Raw genomic sequence first — 17,754 nt, forward strand, 5'->3', positions numbered from 1 at the left:
GGCGGATAAAGGAAAGATATCCACAGATGACCATCTCCCTCCATCACTAACTTCTGCAACCTCTACCCAACATTTTAGGGGGAAACGGCACTGACTGGCACATTAGGGGAATGGTGGGGTGTGTGTCATGGAGAAGAATCATCACTGAGAAGGAACACAGCAGAGGAATGTCTGGCAGCATTGGCTGTTGGGACCCAGGGTGGGAAAACTAAGAGATGTGGGCAATGATACATTAGAAATTACACCTTTGTACTCACATGTCCCGTAATGTACCCATATACACATATCCTAGTCCTGAGCACATGCATTCATACAGTACATATCAAGAGTGTGTCACTTTATATTTTAAAATAAAGGCTGAGCTTCTAGTCCTCATTGCTCTAGAACAGAAGTGGGCAACCTCTGGCCCGCAAGCTTCTTCTGCTGGCACTGCCCTTTCTCCCTTCTGCTCTGTGTAGGAAACCCCCACTTTTAGCTCCAGCCACTGATGGAAGATAAGAGCTGGGATTTGCCTGCTGAGTTCTGAAGAAAAGCAGCCTTTATCAGCACAGTGCAGAAAAACTTGGCTCTTAACTCTGATCAGTGACTGAAGATAAGAGGAGTGTTAGAGGCATTTAAATTTCAAATAACCTGCTCTTTAAATGCTTTTACATTTTAAAGGCATTTAAAGAGCAAGTTATTTGAAGTTTAAATGGATCTGTAGATCTGCCTTGCTAGGACACCACTTGCATAATGGGACTTCTGCATTATGTCCGCCCACACTACACCCTCCCACATAGCCTCCAAATCTGCTCCTCTAGATGCTCTGAGAAAGATTTGGAGGGGCTGCAATGGTGGGTGGGTGGGGTGCTATAGGAGTAGGAGAAGGACAGAGACATTCCGTTCTGAAAATGGTATCATTCTACTGGTGGGATGGCAGATCTGGATCCAACCCAAGGTATTTAAAGTGGTCCTGTAAGGAGAAAGTGTGGAAACCAGAGGCTTGTGTTTTAAAAGTCACTTTCTGTGGCTTACTCCCGAGTAGACATGCATAGAGCTGAGCTTGGGCTCATATGTCCGACAGTTGTTGCACTGATCTTTATGAGCAGAACTGAACCATTTAGGAAAAAGAAATGTGACCTTGAAAAGGTGTGCCACCAACCCCAGCACAGCAAAATGGCTGCAAGGACTACTTAGGTGGCTTTCTGGGTCAGCACAGAGTATTCAGAAGGGTTCTTTTAATTTCAGAGACTCTACAGAGTTTTTGCTTTTGGATGTCAGACTAGAACAGTTATAGGGCTCTGTGGTTGCCTGCCCGCCTGCAAAGTATCATCTTTTGTGGCTCCAACATTTAACACGTCATCCCAAAGTGAGAAACAGTGAAGGCAAGAAAAAAGAGAGTGGTGAAGTTCTATCCTGGGCTCATCTCCCAGGGAGAACAGAGCCGGGATGCCAAGTCTGTAGGAGGAGGCCTTGCGTGGGTGTGTTAGCAGGGCTGTTTTGGACAGGGAGTATAAGGGAGAAGCACAAAGAGAGACAGTCTGGATAACTCACACGCATACACCCTTGTACACACAGATCAGTCAAACTCAGAAGCTGAAGAATAGGCAGATTCAAAAGCTCACACAAATACTGAGACATCTGCTGGGTTACAGAAGGAGGGCCACGAGCCAGGACGTTTGGTTCCATCCCCAAATCTGGCTAGGAGAGCAGTTTAGTTGCTAAATTATAAGGGGGGTGGGGGTGATCAGGGCAGATCAAAGCTGCCAGGTCTGTTACTTTGGTTCCAGGACTTTGTGCTCAGTGCTCTTCTTCCTCTCCACACACACCCCAAACACTCTCCTGAGCAAGGCAACAGATCGTCAGAACACAGAGGAAAATGCTTCAGGATTCAAGGAATCCCTCCACGGCTGGGACAGAGAGGTGAGAGGATTTCAGCACCACGGACAGGGTCAGAGGTAAGACTCTTCCTTGCACTCTGTGTGAAATAGAGGGTTTCAGAGGTTGGGGAATTGGCTCAAGGGAAAGAGGACCAGGGGAAGCTACTTCAGTTCCTCAATACGTTGGTACCCGAGGATGTGTGTCAGCATCTTGGTAACAGAAAGCGATGGCAGAGAATAAATAATATGCACCTTTTAATGAGGGCACTAGTCATTTTCTAAATGATGCAAATTTTAAAAAATTAAAATGCAGTTGCAGTTGCACCCAACACCTTTCGTTAAAGAAGCTCTCAAAACTTTGAAAGCTTATGACATGTTTTAATAAGCGATCCCTTCGCCTATTCTGTCTCTTTCAACACTTTTGGCACTTACATCCGTCTTTATTTGGGGGGTGGGTATCCATCCTATGCAGAGCAGTGGACCGACGAGGTATTGAGCCGAATGAATAATTGGGATCAAAACCCGGATCTCCGTAGGGCACAGGCACAAAGGTTATTGGTTAGAATTGAGTGCACAATGGTACCCAGGACTTCACAGGGTTGTTGTGCATGGATGAAATGAGAGGACAGAGCTATATTGAAACACACGATGGATCTCTGGGATGAAGCATTTAAAGCATTTCTAATTATGATTTCTAGAGCACCATTTATGTTTATGGTGCTTTGCTGAATAACTTCATTTTTTTTAAAAAATCTGTGCTCCAAAGATCTTCTAATACAAGTCTTAACTTTGGGGAAAACAGCAGAGTGGGAGGGCAGATGGGAAAAGGAAGAGTTATAGGGGTATATTTTCCCCACTGGATAATTATGTGTGATTTTACTTTAATGGTAACTAGTTTGTTCCTAGATCATTCTCATGCTGTGATTGCACCAGTTCCTCTTTCTGCACATCATGCAAGGCATAACTTTCCCCCTGTTCCTTGCAGAAAGTAATGGAACATGGTCGGACATTGGATTATGTACAATAAAGATATGTAAATGCTCTAATTGGTGGGACTTTTGATTTCCACACTAGGGACAATCTATTAGGCAGTCTTGCATGGTTTACTTTTTCTTTCCTTTTCACAAATCCTCATAATCCATCAATGTCTTTTTTTAATATTTACAAAGCAAGAGTGCAATTTCAGGATATTTTAAGTCACAGCTAATCTGTGTCAAGTGATTCTGAGCATGCACAGTTGCTTAAGATGTGTTTTATCTTTTTGTATTATTTAAACGGAAAAGGATAGAGAATCCAAACATATACTCATAAATAAGAGGAAAGGAAAAAAATGTTAATGAAGTCATAAGAAAAAAAGGGGGAAGGATCTAATTTAAAAATAAAATAATACGAATCTATGCTTGAAGATGCAGAGTACGTAACCGATAGTTTTAGATAGTTGGGAATATACATTTTTTATTTAGAATGTGTGTTACGAATCAGAGAAGTGTAAAGATTACAGTGGTAGAAGCTGAATTAACAGTGGCAAAGGGCTAATGCAAAATGTGTTCTATCCCTCACCATGAGAAGCAGAGAGATCCAGGATGCATTTTCTAGCCATGGCTTGTTAGTGGGGCTGCTAAAGGATCAAGGCAAAGGATGCTTGGCAATGAAGTCCTCTTGGTAATGTTAGGTTGCATTTGGCAGTGTCCCAGCTGTCAAAAGCAAAGGGTTAACTACCCTCTCTGTGGTCTGTTGCAAAAAGCCCGGGGCAGTGATGGGAGCATTAACTTTGCCCCATCTGCCTCATGGGAGCCAAGGGATTTACAACATGCCTATTGCCATGGGAGATAGCAGGCTGCACCTGAGGTGTCTCAGACTGCATAATTCTCCCCTCTCATGTACTTCTGGGACAAAGCTGGAACCTGATGGAGAGCACTGAGTCCTGGACTGGTTTTATTAAACTAAAAGACATCCAAAAATCAAGCGTACACTATCTCATGTGATGAGTGCATTTTTATTTATTTATTGGTGTGTGCTTTTCCTGCCTAGACAAATGGCAGACAAGCCACCCACAACCACTTCCCCCAATAGATATGTATGTGCACTTACAATGGTGTAATATTTTCCCTACATAGACATTTCTGCAGGTAGTCATTTATTCATTCATACCTGTGTGTAGATACAGACAGAATCTGGCATGAAGCTAGAGGTACTGCCATCATATTCATAAACTTCCAAGAGCAGCATATTTTGGCAAGGATTTTGGTTTTTTTGGCATTGCATGGCTGTGTAGTTAGGTCATGTTTCTCTAGAGCTCAAGACATTAATGAGACCTGTCAGCCAAGCTTTTGCAGGGCCAATGTAAACTTTTCGAACGACCACTTAACACAGTCCACTATGGACTCTAACACTTCCAAATGGCATGTTGGAATGGCCCCTACATTAAAAAACCCTCTGCTTAAAGAAAATTAGCTCAAGATTGGGATACATGATGCTGTCACATCTAGGAGTGTGTCCTCTACCAAATGGCATTGAGTCGTGTCCAGCCTGAAACTTTTTCTTTGTGCAGGGCACTGTCTTGCATGGCACACCATGTCCATCATAGCAAAAATAGGTACAAATAAGGAACTAGAGCTATGCCTCCTATAATAAGGTTTGAGCCACCCCTTGTCATATCCAGGACAGCATCCTCTGCCAGACAGCATTGAGGTGTGTATGGCTTGGGATGGCCCAAGGCTTATTGTGGGATGGAGAGCCCCAGTTCTTTCTTTTCTACCTGTTTGGGCATGTAATTGGCATGAGTCAGCGTGCTTCACATTGCCCTGAACAAAACAAAGTTTTGGAGCAGAAAAAAGACATGTCATCTTGCAGAGAATTCTTTCCTGGATACGTAGGTCTCTCATTTTTGTTGTTGTTTATTCGTTCAGTCGTTTCCGACTCTTCGTGACTTCATTGACCAGCCCACGCCAGAGCTTTCTGTCGGCCGTCGCCACCCCCAGCTTCCCCAAGGTCAAGTCTGTCACCTCCAGAATATCATCCATCCATCTTGCCCTTGGTCGGCCCCTCTTCCTTTTGCCTTCCACTTTCCCTAGCATCAGCCTCTTCTCCAGGGTCTCCTGCCTTCTCATTATGTGGCCAAAGTACTTCAGTTTTGCCTTTAATACCATTCCCTCAAGTGAGCAGTCTGGCTTTATTTCCTGGAGTATGGACTGGTTTGATCTTCTCGCAGTCCACGGCACTCTCAGAATTTTCCTCCAACACCACAGTTCAAAAGCATCTATCTTCCTTCGCTCAGTCTTCCTTATGGTCCAGCTCTCGCAGCCATAGGTTACTACGGGGAATACCATTGCTTTAACTATGCGGACCTTTGTTGTCAGTGTGGTGTCTCTGCTCTTAACTATTTTATCAAGATTTGTCATTGCTCTCCTCCCAAGAAGTAAACGTCTTCTGATTACCTGGCTGCAGTCAGTGTCTGCAGTAATCTTTGCGCCCAGAAATACAAAGTCTGTCACTGCCTCCACGTTTTCTCACTCTATTTGCCAGTTATCAATCAAGCTAGTTGCCATAATCTTGGTTTTTTTGAGGTTTAACTGCAACCCGGCTTTTGCACTTTCTTCTTTCACCTTTGTCATAAGGCTCCTCAGCTCCTCCTCGCTTTCAGCCATCAAAGTGGTGTCATCTGCATATCTGAGGTTGTTAATGTTTCTTCCTGCAATTTTAACTCCAGCCTTGGATTCGTCAAGCCCAGCACGTCGCATGATGTGTTCTGCATACAAGTTAAATAGATAAGGTGAGAGTATACAACCCTGCCGTACTCCTTTCCCAATCTTAAACCAGTCCGTAGTTCCGTGGTCTGTTCTTACCGTTGCTACTTGTTCATTATACAGATTCCTCAGGAGGCAGACAAGATGACTTGGTATCCCCATACCACCAAGAACTTGCCACAGTTTGTTATGATCCACACAGTCAAAGGCTTTAGAATAGTCGATAAAACAGAAATAGATGTTTTTCTGGACTCCCTGACTTTCTCCATTATCCAGCGGATATTGGCAATTTGGTCTCTAGTTCCTCTGCCTTTTCTAAACCCAGCTTGTACATCTGGCAATTCTCGCTCCATGAATTGCTGGAGTCTACCTTGCAGGATCTTGAGCATTACCTTGCTGGCATGTGAAATAAGTGCCACTGTACGATAGTTGGAACATTCTTTCGTGTTTCCCTTTTTTGGTATGGGGATATAAGTTGATTTTTTCCAGTCTGATGGCCATTCTTGTGTTTTCCAAATTTGCTAGCATATGGCATGCATCACCTTGACAGCATCATCTTGCAATATTTTAAACAGTTCAACTGGGATACCGTCGTCTCCTGCTGCCTTGTTATTAGCAATGCTTCTTAAGGCCCATTCGACCTCACTCTTCAGGATGTCTGGCTCTAACTCACTGACCACACCGTCTGAGCTATCCCCGATATTATTATCCTTCCTATACAGATCTTCCGTATATTCTTGCTACCTTTTCTTGATCTCTTCTGTTTCTGTTAGGTCCTTGCCATCTTTGTTTTTGATCATACCCATTTTTGCCTGGAATTTACCTCCGATGTTTCTAATTTTCTGGAAGAGGTCTCTTGTCCTTTCTATTCTATTGTCTTCTTCCACTTCCGCACATTGCTTGTTTAAAAATAATTCCTTATTTCTTCTGGCTAACCTCTAGGTGACACAAAACTTACTGAGAGACTCAACCCTCCATTTCCTTATTTGCAATTGTCATCTGGGATTATCACCCATAGCTCAAAAATGGATGTTTTGATTGTTTATCTTGGAGAGAACAATCCCTCCAATCATGGAAATATATGATGTATGGTGGGCCTAAGCTTAGTTTGAGGTGCAGGGGCATGTCAAATGTTAGTCCTTATTCAAGTTTACGGACAGAGCTCTGTTTCAATGTTTCACACAAATAAAGAGATTGGGAACTAGAAACCAACATCAGCATCGTCTATGACACGTTTCGCCCCCATGGGGCTATTTTCCTTTTTTATCCCCATCTCTCTTCCCTCCAGTTCCTGCTCTCCTCAGCAGACCTACCACAATGTGCCATTCAGCAGCAGCAGCAATCGTAATGATTTGTGCCATCCTTCTCTGTCAAGGCATCAGGGCTCAGGAGTTCCCCATTCAAACGCAACAGCACCGTCATGATCAGTACTGGTACCAAACTGCATTGGATCAAATCCCAGTGATCAGTAAGTTGCTTCTGTTCTGGGAAGGGGTTTTGAGCACACAAGCAAAATGCGCCTCATTAAGCAGACCTAAGCTCAAGTCCAGCCATGTTGCTAGGAAAAGGCAGGCCACATGGTTAGTATGACAACACTGTTTTGCTTACTGGACAGTTCCAATACAGATTATTACACACACATCTATATACGTGGCCACACCTCCGTGATAGTACACCTGTTTTGCAAACAAAAAGCCTTGGGTTCAATTCCTGGCATCTCCAGGTAGGGCTAAGAGGGCATCCAGCCAGAAACTCTACAGAGCCCATTGCTGCCTGTCACTGTTGACAATCCTGGGCTAGATGGATCAAAGGTCTGACTCAGTATATAGCAGCCTCCTGTGTTCCTATATAAACTTCTATATTCTTGTAGGTCAAGTGTGAACAAGGCCAAGGTCAAGCAGTTGTCAGAGTAAAAGCAAGCCCGTCCTTGGGTCTCGCAGAGCTGCTTATATTGCAACTCCACACAAAAGCAACACACACACAAAATACGGTATTGAGAGCAGATTTCAGGCCTTGCAACTCCACACATGCTCAGAGGTGGTGGGGAAGGATTTATTTGTGAACCGCCCAGTTAATTTTTGTGAACTGCCCAGAGAGCTTCGGCTATTGGGCGGTATAAAAATTTAATAAATTTGTAAAGGCCGCCTGCAAATATGGGAGACAGCGTGTGGAGGTTGCCATTATCATGCTGGGACCAGAAACGCTGCTCTTGTAGATCACAGAAATAGCTGACAAGAGTGGAGTACAGAACTGGGTTCAAAAAAAGAAGAGGTCTTCATGGCTTCCTGCTCTCCAACCTCCATCTCTTCTTGTTCCCCACCCAAGGTGGAGGTACCTGCAAGGTGATTGCTGTCCGCCGCTGCTGTAACCGCAACCACATTGAAGAACGGTCCCAAACCATCCAGTGTTCCTGCCTCCCGGGGAAAGTAGCTGGGACAACCCGCGGCAAGCCTTCTTGTGTGGACAGTAAGTGCTGGGAGTTAAGGCCTCCTCCCTGCAAACCCCACTCCCCAAGGTGAGAGGGAAACCCAAGAGGAGCACAGAAGAGCTCCTCCTCCTCCCAAGACATCTGGGGAGGGGAGAGAATGGAAGAGATATTGGAGAGAGGATAATAAGAGTGTGAAAGGAAGTGACCATTTGCTTTCAAAAGAAACGATTAGGGGGTTGGTGGGGTTGAGAATAATCAAGCAAGGGAATGTAGGGAAGGATGATTAAAAGGGTTGAAACTACAGCCCATGTGATGAGAGATGAAGAAAAAGGGGCCGTAAAAGAGCTGAGCTTTGTAGAGGAATCCTTGGGCAAGATGAAAGGGAAGAAGAGGCTGCTGAAGGCCAACAGGATCGACCGTAATTTATTAGCTTTAATTGCATGCTTAAGGGATGCTGGTTTTATACTCTAATCGGCCTCAAGTCTTTAAGATAGAGCAGGATACTTCAAAATAGCCTGGTTCACACATGGCCAGGGCAAATCAGATTTTACAGCCTGTGGTACAGGAAGTCGTTAAGGGGCCTTGCGCCTGCCCCCAACCAATAACTTCCTCCATCCCAAAGTGTCTGGATGGATTGGATAAGCTTCCCACTTTGAGACCCAATGAAACACAAAACCCACGCTCCAGAAACTTAATGAAGTGCTAAAACCATTTGATTCCCCATGTGGGGCAGAGGCTAAAGGCGGCAGCAAATAGCCCTCCCCCCACCAAAAAAAGCAGCGGCGGAGACCTGTGCTTATCTCTACTCTGCAGCCTCCATCGTAACGGGGAAATGGTGGTGTGACATGGAGCCCTGCCTGGCTGATGAGGAGTGTAAAGCGTTGCCTGACAATTCAGGCTGGATGTGCTCCCAAGGAAATCGTGTCAAAACTACCAAGGTACTAGTCCCTCACATGTCTCCCCACCCCCCACCCCCAAGCAGGGCAAATGAGTGCATTGCACTGCCTCATCTCCCGGCTCCCAACTGGCTGCCATGCATGACAGGCCTGTGGGGTGTTTTATTAAGCAGGTCCTGCGGAGAGCTGGATGAGGCGGACTCCAATCTCCGTTGGACAACCTGCCTTGATTTCCTTTCCAGATCCACCCCAGGCACTGAAGTCTGAAACAACGAAAGACCCCACCGCCCTAGTGGCCAAGGAAGATACCTTTTCATGGCCACGGACTTTGCTATGACTGCTAGCTCCCACGATTGGGGAGGATGAGACCACAGGCCACAGACGCGGGGAAGCCATGCTGCTCAACTGACTGCTATGGAGAAGTTCTCGCGACCCGAGATTGGGCTTTGGTGCCTTTTCAAAGGGGGCTGCTGCTCTTGGTTAGTGGGTCGCTGGGAAACGGGCTCAAAGATTGACACTTCTATGGCAGGAAAGGCTCACGTCTATTGTGCTTCACTAGCAGCACGTCCGCTCCAACCCCACCCGCCCCTCCCTCCCGCCCCACGCAAGGCACCCATCTGCTCACACCTTCCCACACCGCCCAGCTGCTTTTGCAGACATCTAAACTCTCCAGGACAGAAGCCAAATAGCCAGTTTGTATTTACACCTGTTAACACACAATACATACATTCTTTCTTTAAAAAGATCTTGAAATACAAAGTAATCCTAAGCTCAGAGGATTTGCAGTCCGGAAAGTAAACTGTATCTGGTCCGGCTCGACATAAAGCAGGTCAACACCCCATTCTAATGAGCATCACAGCAAATGCACTTTAAGAGACAAGTAGGACTTTTTTTAAAAAATAAAATAATCCCATGGTAATAGGCCTTTGTACTAACAATGGGGGTGCATGGCGCCCACTGGGACCCAACAGCCTAAGCATGTAAAACTGCAACCAGAGTTTTCCTTTGAGAAACCGAGGCAGTTCAGCTTGGCTGTGGAAGGTCACGTCAACTGGATGAGCTTCAGATCATTCCGCGTCCACAGTTGGGAGGGCTGTTTCAGGATGCCGGGTGGAAACTGCAACCAGACAAGAGGCTCTTTAATTCTCTCTCTCGGTTAGAAAGTTTAAAGGTGCTGGAGGTTTGTGTGCCACAGTATCGGTATAAACCTTAGCTCCAGGGCAGGCCTGCACAACCCACGACCCTCCAACCCAAATGCAGCCCACCAGCCGTGTTAATTACTGCAGGGCTGCACTTGGCTTGGTAGTTGAGGAATCGTGGAGGTCTGGCCTAGGGGGAAAAAGAGACAGAGATCCACAGAGATCCCCTTCTCCGGGACATGGTTCTGTGCTTCTTGCTACACTGGCATTGGCTTCTGCTTGCTACGATCAGGCCCCCTTACCTCACCTGCAAAACCTGGGAAAGGAAAGTGCAAGCTGCTTTGCCTCCAGATTTTGGCATGCTAAGGTGAGACTCTCCAACATACAGAGAAAGCAGGAAGAATCATTCCATTCCCGAACCTGAAAGCCAGGAAAATAGCTTCTGAAGTCTTTCATCACAGTCCATTCATCACCACCACACCCCCAGAACCTACAAGATGAAAAAATGTCATCCAAAGATCCAGAGTTGTTCACCCTGTGTGGGCTCTGGCTTCCTCAGCGCATGTGGAACTAATCCAGGGGCACATCGTTCTCCATGACACTAAGCCCCACACAGAGAGGTAGATATGCTCAAATATCCCCTAATCCTACCCATCCCTGTAGGAAAACTCAGGGAATCAAATCCCTTGCATGCTGTTTTGTTTGGGCTGTTGGGTGATGGTCTTGAGTAGCTTCAGAAGGAAATTCCTGCCCTTTCCCTGCAAAAAAATAAAAAATAGAAGAATCCCTGTCCACAAAAGGCTTCACTGATAGTGTCCATAGCCTGGGTATCCTGGAGGTGGTGAGCCATCCTTGAGAGGCAGCTGACTGGGATCTTCTCCGAAGGGGTTGGCTGAGAAGCAAAGAAGAATAAACAGTTAGTGACAAGCAGAAGATGGGGGTGCAATCGCTTCTGTACAACTCCTTTGGGGAGGGTGGAAATCAGTGGAGAATGCTGCGATGCAGCCAGGAGGAAAGATGTGGATCTAGGTGAGGGTGAGTCATTAAATAAAGTGGGGGGGGATCCCAACTTTTGTCACAAGAAAATTCAGAACAGTCGAAATGCAAACCTGTAAAAAAGAAAGAAAGAAAGAAGGGGGTGGGTGCCAGACATTGTGGGAAGGGAGTGCAACTTCCACATGCATTTATAGAACCACTAGCAAATTGTCCATGGCTACAACAACAGGGGTGACTGTCAGGTCCCATCACCTCTAATAATCAGCCATGTTGGCTGGGGCTAATGGGAGCTGTAGTCCAGCAGATCTTGAGGGCACCAGGTTGGAGAAAGCTGTGCTAGAATGCGATGGAATCCTGGGAACAACTTTTGATGGAGACAAGACAGGGAAGACCCAAGCCCTGCTGCCCTGTGCCTGTCCATACCAATTCCCGTCCATCACATACAGATTGATCCACATCAGCCTCACTACAATTGTGTCGTAAGCAGACAACCGGGGCAGATAGGGAGCTCGGTGTCAGTGTGCCTGCCTGGCAAAGAAGCCCTCCAAATGCAGCCTTCTGCAACAGGGGTGGAGAACTTCGTTCAGCCCCAGGGTTGGATATTGGGGCCCACATTCCAGTGGTGGGCGGATCCAAAGACAAAATGGGTGGGGCCAAAAATACCAGCATATTGTAGTTTAAAGCTCTTACTGCCAGTAACTCAGCCTTAGGAGAACAGGGAAGAACTAAGCCTTTTAGAACAGGGAAGAGCTGCACCGAAGTTGGGAAAACACCGAACTACCAGTGTCCAAGGGAAAGAGGCCGTGACAATCTTGGGAACCCCATAGGGCCAGACTGGGATCCCAAGGGGGCTGGATTTGGCCCCTGAGCCTGAGGTTCCCCCACCCCTGTTCTAAGAGAATTCTGGGTTCCCGGGCCTTCTGCCTTGCTGACACCCCACAGACCTGACATTAGAACTTACGATTCTGAAACTGCTGGGCTGTGTACCTGGTCAGCAAAATCCCAACACCTTCTATCAGGGCAAGCAAGATGCCTCCCATCATAGCTGATCCTACCATGGCCAATGGCCCACCTAAGGAAAAGAACAGCCCGTTACAAAGCTCTCATTCAGCATTCAGCCACAGAAGAGGAAGGGAAAGGGCAGCGCTGCTACGTTTTGCAAGGTCGAGGACCACCACTTACTGCGTGACGCTAAGACGGCCCCTGTGAGTGCCCCGCTGGTGATGGAGTTCCATGGATCCTCCTTGCCCCGCATCTTCACCAGGCCGCAGTCAATGGTGGAGAAAAGCCCACCCCATACTGCAAAGCTGCCTGTGCAGAGAACAAGGGAGAGCATTTGGAGTCACCAGCTGGACACAGCTCTTCATCGTTGGCACCAAAAGAGCTTTTAACATTCTGCTCCAAGCAAATGCAAAACCTGGGCTTACATCATTTCAATGTATTCAGTGACCTGGATTGATGCAGGGCAGAATCTGAAACCCATTGGAAAAGAGCTTGGCAGTTAGGAGGAGAAATGTTACCCTCAGAGGTAAGTTAGGCTGAAAGATAACAGACTGGTCCAATGGTCACCCATTGAGCTTCCAAGGCAGAGTGAGGCTTGAACTCTCATGTCCCTAGTCCTCATCCAACACTAACTGGCTCCCCTAAAAAATGAAAAAATCCCCAACCCCCTCACCCCACAATCTGTCTGCTCCATCTATAGATTTACATCTATGCCCACCCCACCCACCCACACAGCTCAAGAGCCAAGACCCTTCCCCTTACCTCCAATCTGTGGCGCTCTGACTCTGATCGCATTCATGCTGCCTTTGAACCGATGTCTGACACCCTAGAAAATGAGAAAACACTTCAGCAATGGGGCTCCTCTAGTCAGACAGGGGCGTTTAAAAAAAAATGCAGATAGGGGTGGGGGATGGGGGAGAACCACATCCAGAAGAACTCCCAGATTAGGACACAGAAGGCAGCCCAACACAACAGTATCATGACCTCTAAGCCCCACCTCCGCCTGCACATTATTGTGGAACCGGAAACCACAGTTCTCAATCCATAGATGAGCTCAGGGTGTCTCTGTCAGTATTCAAATCAAAACCACCCAATCTCAGTATCAGTTGCCCAGTGCAATAATTTCCCCATTTACCCCCGGTTCCCCCTCCCCGTGTTTCATTGCTAGGAATGGCTACCCTAGGCCAACTGCCCCCCACCAAATGAATCCAGACTGGGCACTTAGAGAAAGAGGGCATTCACAACCTCAGTTGTGAAGCAGCCTTCCCAGAGAGGCTCACATGGCACCACCCCAGCAGTCTTTTCGGCATCAGGGGAAGGCGTTCATCCAGGCCTTTCACAGAACTCATTCAGGTCTCCCAGTTTTAAAGCTGGTGGGTTTTTTCCTTCATTTCGGAATTGCTGCACATTTTGCTTGTTGTATTTTGTGTGATTTTTATTTTAGGGCTTTATGTTCTATTTTATATCTAAATTGTTTTTATGTTTGTTTACGGGTGGAACACAACTGTTGTAAATATGCACACAATTAATAAATATCCTCTACCCCATGCAGCAAAGGGAGTGGAAAGATGCCAGTGTTGGCAAGGTCCATCTATTGTTTTGCAGAACGATCAAAGTAGTTCTGCAGAATCCTAAAACCAATACTATTAGTCTTGTTGAGATGGCTGCAAGCTTAGGGCCAAACTAGAGGAGACATTAGGAAATCAGTGACTGGATCTCCTGTGCTCCTCCTGCCCCCCACCCAAAATTAAAGGAACCGCAAGGAACCTTGATCTGACGAGGGCTGTACCACTCAAGGAGGGGAGGATTAACTCTTCCCCTTGTGTTTTCTCCAATCTAACTTATCCTGTTTGATGTTCAACACAACAGCGACAAGCCTTAGTCCAGCTTGAAGGAAGGCTTTCAACTCAGGAAGGTTTCCCACTCAGAGTCCAGAGTTCAGCTCTGGAAAACTGGCCAGCTAGCTGCTGGTTGCCAGAACTACAAGTACAGTGGCCACTTTTGTTGAATCCTCCCTCTTGCCCATATCATTCCTTACCTAATGTCGGTCCGCCATTGGCAACCAGAAATGATGCACATGAGAACACCTTCCATCACAAGTGAGCAAGCCCATGTGCAAAAGCTACAGGGAAAGTAAAAAACTCCCCAGTATTGTTGACCACCTTGATTTAAGGAAAAATGCCTTCAAGGCCCCATATATGCGCTACCATCTTCACAACTATTTTTATCATTTCTAAAGCACTTCAAAAACAAAGCAATGCATAATACAAACATATTAAAGACAGACTCTGTTCCCTAGCTTACAACCACACAGACAGAGAAAGGTAGTGAACGGGAAGGGCCATAATAAGTACGGGACCAATTTAGGATGGATCCATTCATCAGAACCAATTTTAACTAGGGTTCTTCTGTGCCCCACCCACCATACATCCCTGTCACTTACAGCTTGAAGGTAAGAAAAGGCGAGAGAAACATTGTGACTCACCACTGGAGCATTGCGGAAGCCTTTGACGGCCTGGAAGACACCCCCGCCAATTATCCCCATGGTGAAGGCGCCACCGCAGTCATCCACAATCCGCCAGGGGCTGCCAGATGGATAGAGAAGAGAGGTTAGCACAAGTTGCTTCTGCAGGAAGCCCTGAAACAGGTGAGCCAATAACAGGCTCGACAGTAATACCAGGAGAGACAGAGAGCCTAGAAGAGGCACTGTGAGAAAAAAGGCCTTAAGAGATCTAATGGCAAAAACATAATTACTCCAGTAGCATAGAAATCCCTGTCCCTGATCTTTTAACAATTTGGTTGCCATTCCTGGAACATAATGGCATGTTCTACCTCACATTTTCCCAAGCCGGTTCCCTCCATATATGTTGGATTACAACTCCCATTGTGCCCAGCTAGCTTGCTGGAGATGGTGGGAGTTGTAGTTTAACATCTGGAGGCCACCAGGCTAGGCATGGCTAGTCTGTCCTATGCCCAGTAAATATCCCTTTATTTATATTTATTAAAGAGTTATTTTATTTGTTGATTTTTTTAGTCACTTTTCTCTTTAACAGAGCCAAGGCGATGTGCAAACATACAAAATTTAAAACCGTAAAAACAATTACTATTAAAAATACCAAAACTGAATAAAACTAAAACATCAGGAGACCATAACCAGAACAACCAATGCATAAAAATCCCATTGTGTGGGATCTGCATGAATAGAGAGAAGTCTTGACCTGGCACGGAAAAGATGGCAAGGTTGGAGCCAATTGGGCCTCAGCGAGATCGTTCCACAGTTGGGGGGGCCACCACCAAAAAGTTTCCTCTCCCTTGCTACTGCCCTTCAAACTTCCTTCAGAGGAGGCACTCTTTCCATCTTTGATGCAATTTTGATCTATTTTTTCTACTGTTTAAATATATCTTTGTCATTTGATTTCAAGAAGGATTTGAAAGGATTTTTATTTATTATTGCATTTATATCCTGCCTTTTTCCCTCCAAGGAACCCAAGGTACATAATCCTCCTCTTCCTCTCCCCCTGTGAGGTGGGTTGGGCTGAGAGTCTGTAACTGGCCCAAAGTCACCCAGTGGCTTTCCATGGCCGAGTGGGGACTAGAACCCAGATCTCCCGACTTCCAGTCCAACATTTTAGCCGCTACACCACACTTTGCTTCTTTGCTTGTAAGAAGTAATTTTTTTTACTTGAAAATAAAAAATAAATAACTTAAAAATAATAATGACACACACACCCTAGCAACCAGATTAGTGAGAATCAGGTAAATAGGTGATACAAACATATTTTAAAAACTCAGCCAAATAATTTTTTCCCCTTTACAAACTGCACCAGATACTGAAAGCAGCTCCACGCTTGACAGAGGAGTTACATTTACTATGGGGTATCCATGTTTTTCACATAGCTCCCCAACATATGCATATAAACATTAAAGGATGCACTACATGTTTTATATTTATGCTTTATATATTTGCTGGAGAAACGTGAGCCATTCTGACTGAAGGGAACTAGGTGTTCTGACATAGTGAAAACTATGGACGTGAAGACATCCAGTGAGCGTCTCAATCAGGAGCTGACTAGCCAGTTCTCAACTGAGAGTTTGCGCAGAGATGAAGGTTAAGCTAAAGCCACTCAGGAAAGCTCAAACAATCAGGAAGAAGACTCAGTGTAAGGAGGCAGCAGAAATCAAGATGTCCATAAAATGGGATAGACTTGGGTGAAGGAGTTCTGGGTGCAAAATATCCACTCACTCAGCTACAAAACTCACAATGGGAATTTTAGTCCAGTTTACCATCTCTCAGCCTCACCACTGAGGAGTTCTGTTGAATTCAAACACTTGCTCATTACTTTCTACTTTTCTGTGGACCTCTTACAATGCAAACCTATACATGTCTACTCAGTGGGGCTTACAGATATAGGATTGCAGCCTTACAGAAGCATTCTTCTATTGTTGTTTTGGTAATTTCTACTGGACTTGCTGTGCACAAAAGCCCATGAAACACCATTTTGTTTTTAGGGGAGGCAGAGATAAGCCAGTGGGGCACATTTGCTAGTATGGACTGGGGAGATCCAGGTTCAAATCCCATCTAGCTATCAAGCTCAGTGGGCAGATGTGGAGCCAGTTACTTCCCCTCAACTGACCTTACCCTACCTCACAGGGTTGTGTTAGTGATAAGATGGAATGACCCAGACTTCCCCAACCTGGCGCCCTCCAGGTGTGTTGGACTACGACTCCCATTACCCCAATTAGTTCACACTGTCGGAGGATGCTGGGAGTTGTAGTCCAACACGTTTGGAGGGCGCCGGGTTGGGGAAGACTGGCCAATACCCCCCTCGCCATGCATCCCGCCTTGAGCTCCTTGGAGGAAGGCGCGTGATACAAAAGTGTCAATGAATTCCGTCATTCAGTCAGTGCATGAACACGAAGACCGCCCGTCCCGCCACAAAGGGGGCCTGGAATTAACCCCACTCCGCCCAGAGCCCCGGAGAAGCGAAAGCCGGGTAGCAAAGGCCACGGACAACCCCGCACCCCGCAAGGCAAGGCCGGGGGGCAGCCAGCCAGCCAGCACCTCCGCCCTTCCCAGTTACCAGGGCTCCCGGGCATATTCCTCCATATTCCTTAGCCGAAGGATCGATGGGTCATGTGACAGGGGCGAAATTAGCGGCCCAGGTCACGTGCCGACCGTTGATTGGCTACCTAGAGGCACGTGAAAGGGGCTCCACAGGCGCTCGTTTGGACACTGATATGCAGTTTCTCCCCATCTTAGAGGCAGTAAAAGTGTAGAGAGGATCCACATTCCGGTAAAAAAAAAATATATATTTTTTTAAAAAAGCAAGCCGTGATTGGGGCAAAGATGCCCCGTAGCATCTCTATGGAGGAACCTTTGGTATTTTCCATTGGACGTTAAGGGTAGAAAAGCTTTTTTCATTCCAGGCCGGATCTTCAAATAAGGATCATTTGCGACTCTAAACTTTCCTATCTCTATGGTTCTCCTCGTGCGCCTTCCCCCCCAGCCATAAATTGGCCAATCGAGACGCAAGGGGAGGCGGGAGTTTCGAAGACTGACGTAACGCGCCTCTCCTTTCTATCGGAAAACTAAACACGTCTCTGATTGGCTAAGAGTGGGTAAAAAGGGGTGGAGCCAGTTAGAAGATCTGTCCTGGGATTGGTGTTTACCTCGCCTCCAATCTAACT

The 17,754-nt window shown here is 46.3% G+C and overlaps 2 protein-coding genes across 2 annotated transcripts; one reads left to right on the forward strand and one right to left on the reverse strand.

The window, feature by feature from the left end:
* The first annotated feature begins 4,433 nt into the window (after nucleotides 1–4,433).
* On the forward strand, nucleotides 4,434–9,240 carry LOC134393931 (chemokine-like protein TAFA-1). The gene is made up of 5 exons (XM_063118959.1): nucleotides 4,434–4,455; nucleotides 6,894–7,073; nucleotides 7,931–8,071; nucleotides 8,847–8,971; nucleotides 9,172–9,240. The coding sequence occupies exons 1-5, from the start codon at nucleotides 4,434–4,436 to the stop codon at nucleotides 9,187–9,189; spliced, it is 486 nt and encodes a 161-aa protein (XP_062975029.1). The 3' UTR covers nucleotides 9,190–9,240.
* Nucleotides 9,241–9,602: 362 nt separating this feature from the next.
* Nucleotides 9,603–17,193, reverse strand: TIMM17B (translocase of inner mitochondrial membrane 17B). The gene is made up of 6 exons (XM_063119465.1): nucleotides 17,148–17,193; nucleotides 14,552–14,651; nucleotides 12,829–12,892; nucleotides 12,247–12,375; nucleotides 12,026–12,136; nucleotides 9,603–10,960 (listed from the first exon to the last, which is right to left on the reverse strand). Exons 1-6 carry the CDS (start codon nucleotides 17,171–17,173, stop codon nucleotides 10,872–10,874), a joined length of 519 nt encoding a protein of 172 aa, XP_062975535.1. The 5' UTR covers nucleotides 17,174–17,193; the 3' UTR covers nucleotides 9,603–10,871.
* Between the last annotated feature and the right edge of the window lie 561 nt (nucleotides 17,194–17,754).

The sequence above is a fragment of the Elgaria multicarinata genome, chromosome 3, assembly GCF_023053635.1.
Source record: "Elgaria multicarinata webbii isolate HBS135686 ecotype San Diego chromosome 3, rElgMul1.1.pri, whole genome shotgun sequence".
In the NCBI taxonomy this organism is placed as follows: Eukaryota; Metazoa; Chordata; class Lepidosauria; order Squamata; family Anguidae; genus Elgaria; species Elgaria multicarinata.

Bases quoted from the DNA above. Each gene is read 5' to 3' on its own strand.
- TIMM17B (XM_063119465.1), bottom strand. From the start codon at position 17,173: ATGGAGGAATATGCCCGGGAGCCCTG. The intron at 12,137-12,246 runs GTAAGTGGTGGT...TCTTTTCCTTAG, and splicing joins GGCCGTCTTAGCGTCACGCA to GTGGGCCATTGGCCATGGTA. The intron at 10,961-12,025 runs GTAAGTTCTAAT...TTTGCTTCTCAG, and splicing joins AGCCCAGCAGTTTCAGAATC to CCAACCCCTTCGGAGAAGAT.
- LOC134393931 (XM_063118959.1), top strand. From the start codon at position 4,434: ATGTCCATCATAGCAAAAATAG. The intron at 7,074-7,930 runs GTAAGTTGCTTC...TCCCCACCCAAG, and splicing joins GGATCAAATCCCAGTGATCA to GTGGAGGTACCTGCAAGGTG. The intron at 8,072-8,846 runs GTAAGTGCTGGG...TCTACTCTGCAG, and splicing joins CAAGCCTTCTTGTGTGGACA to CCTCCATCGTAACGGGGAAA.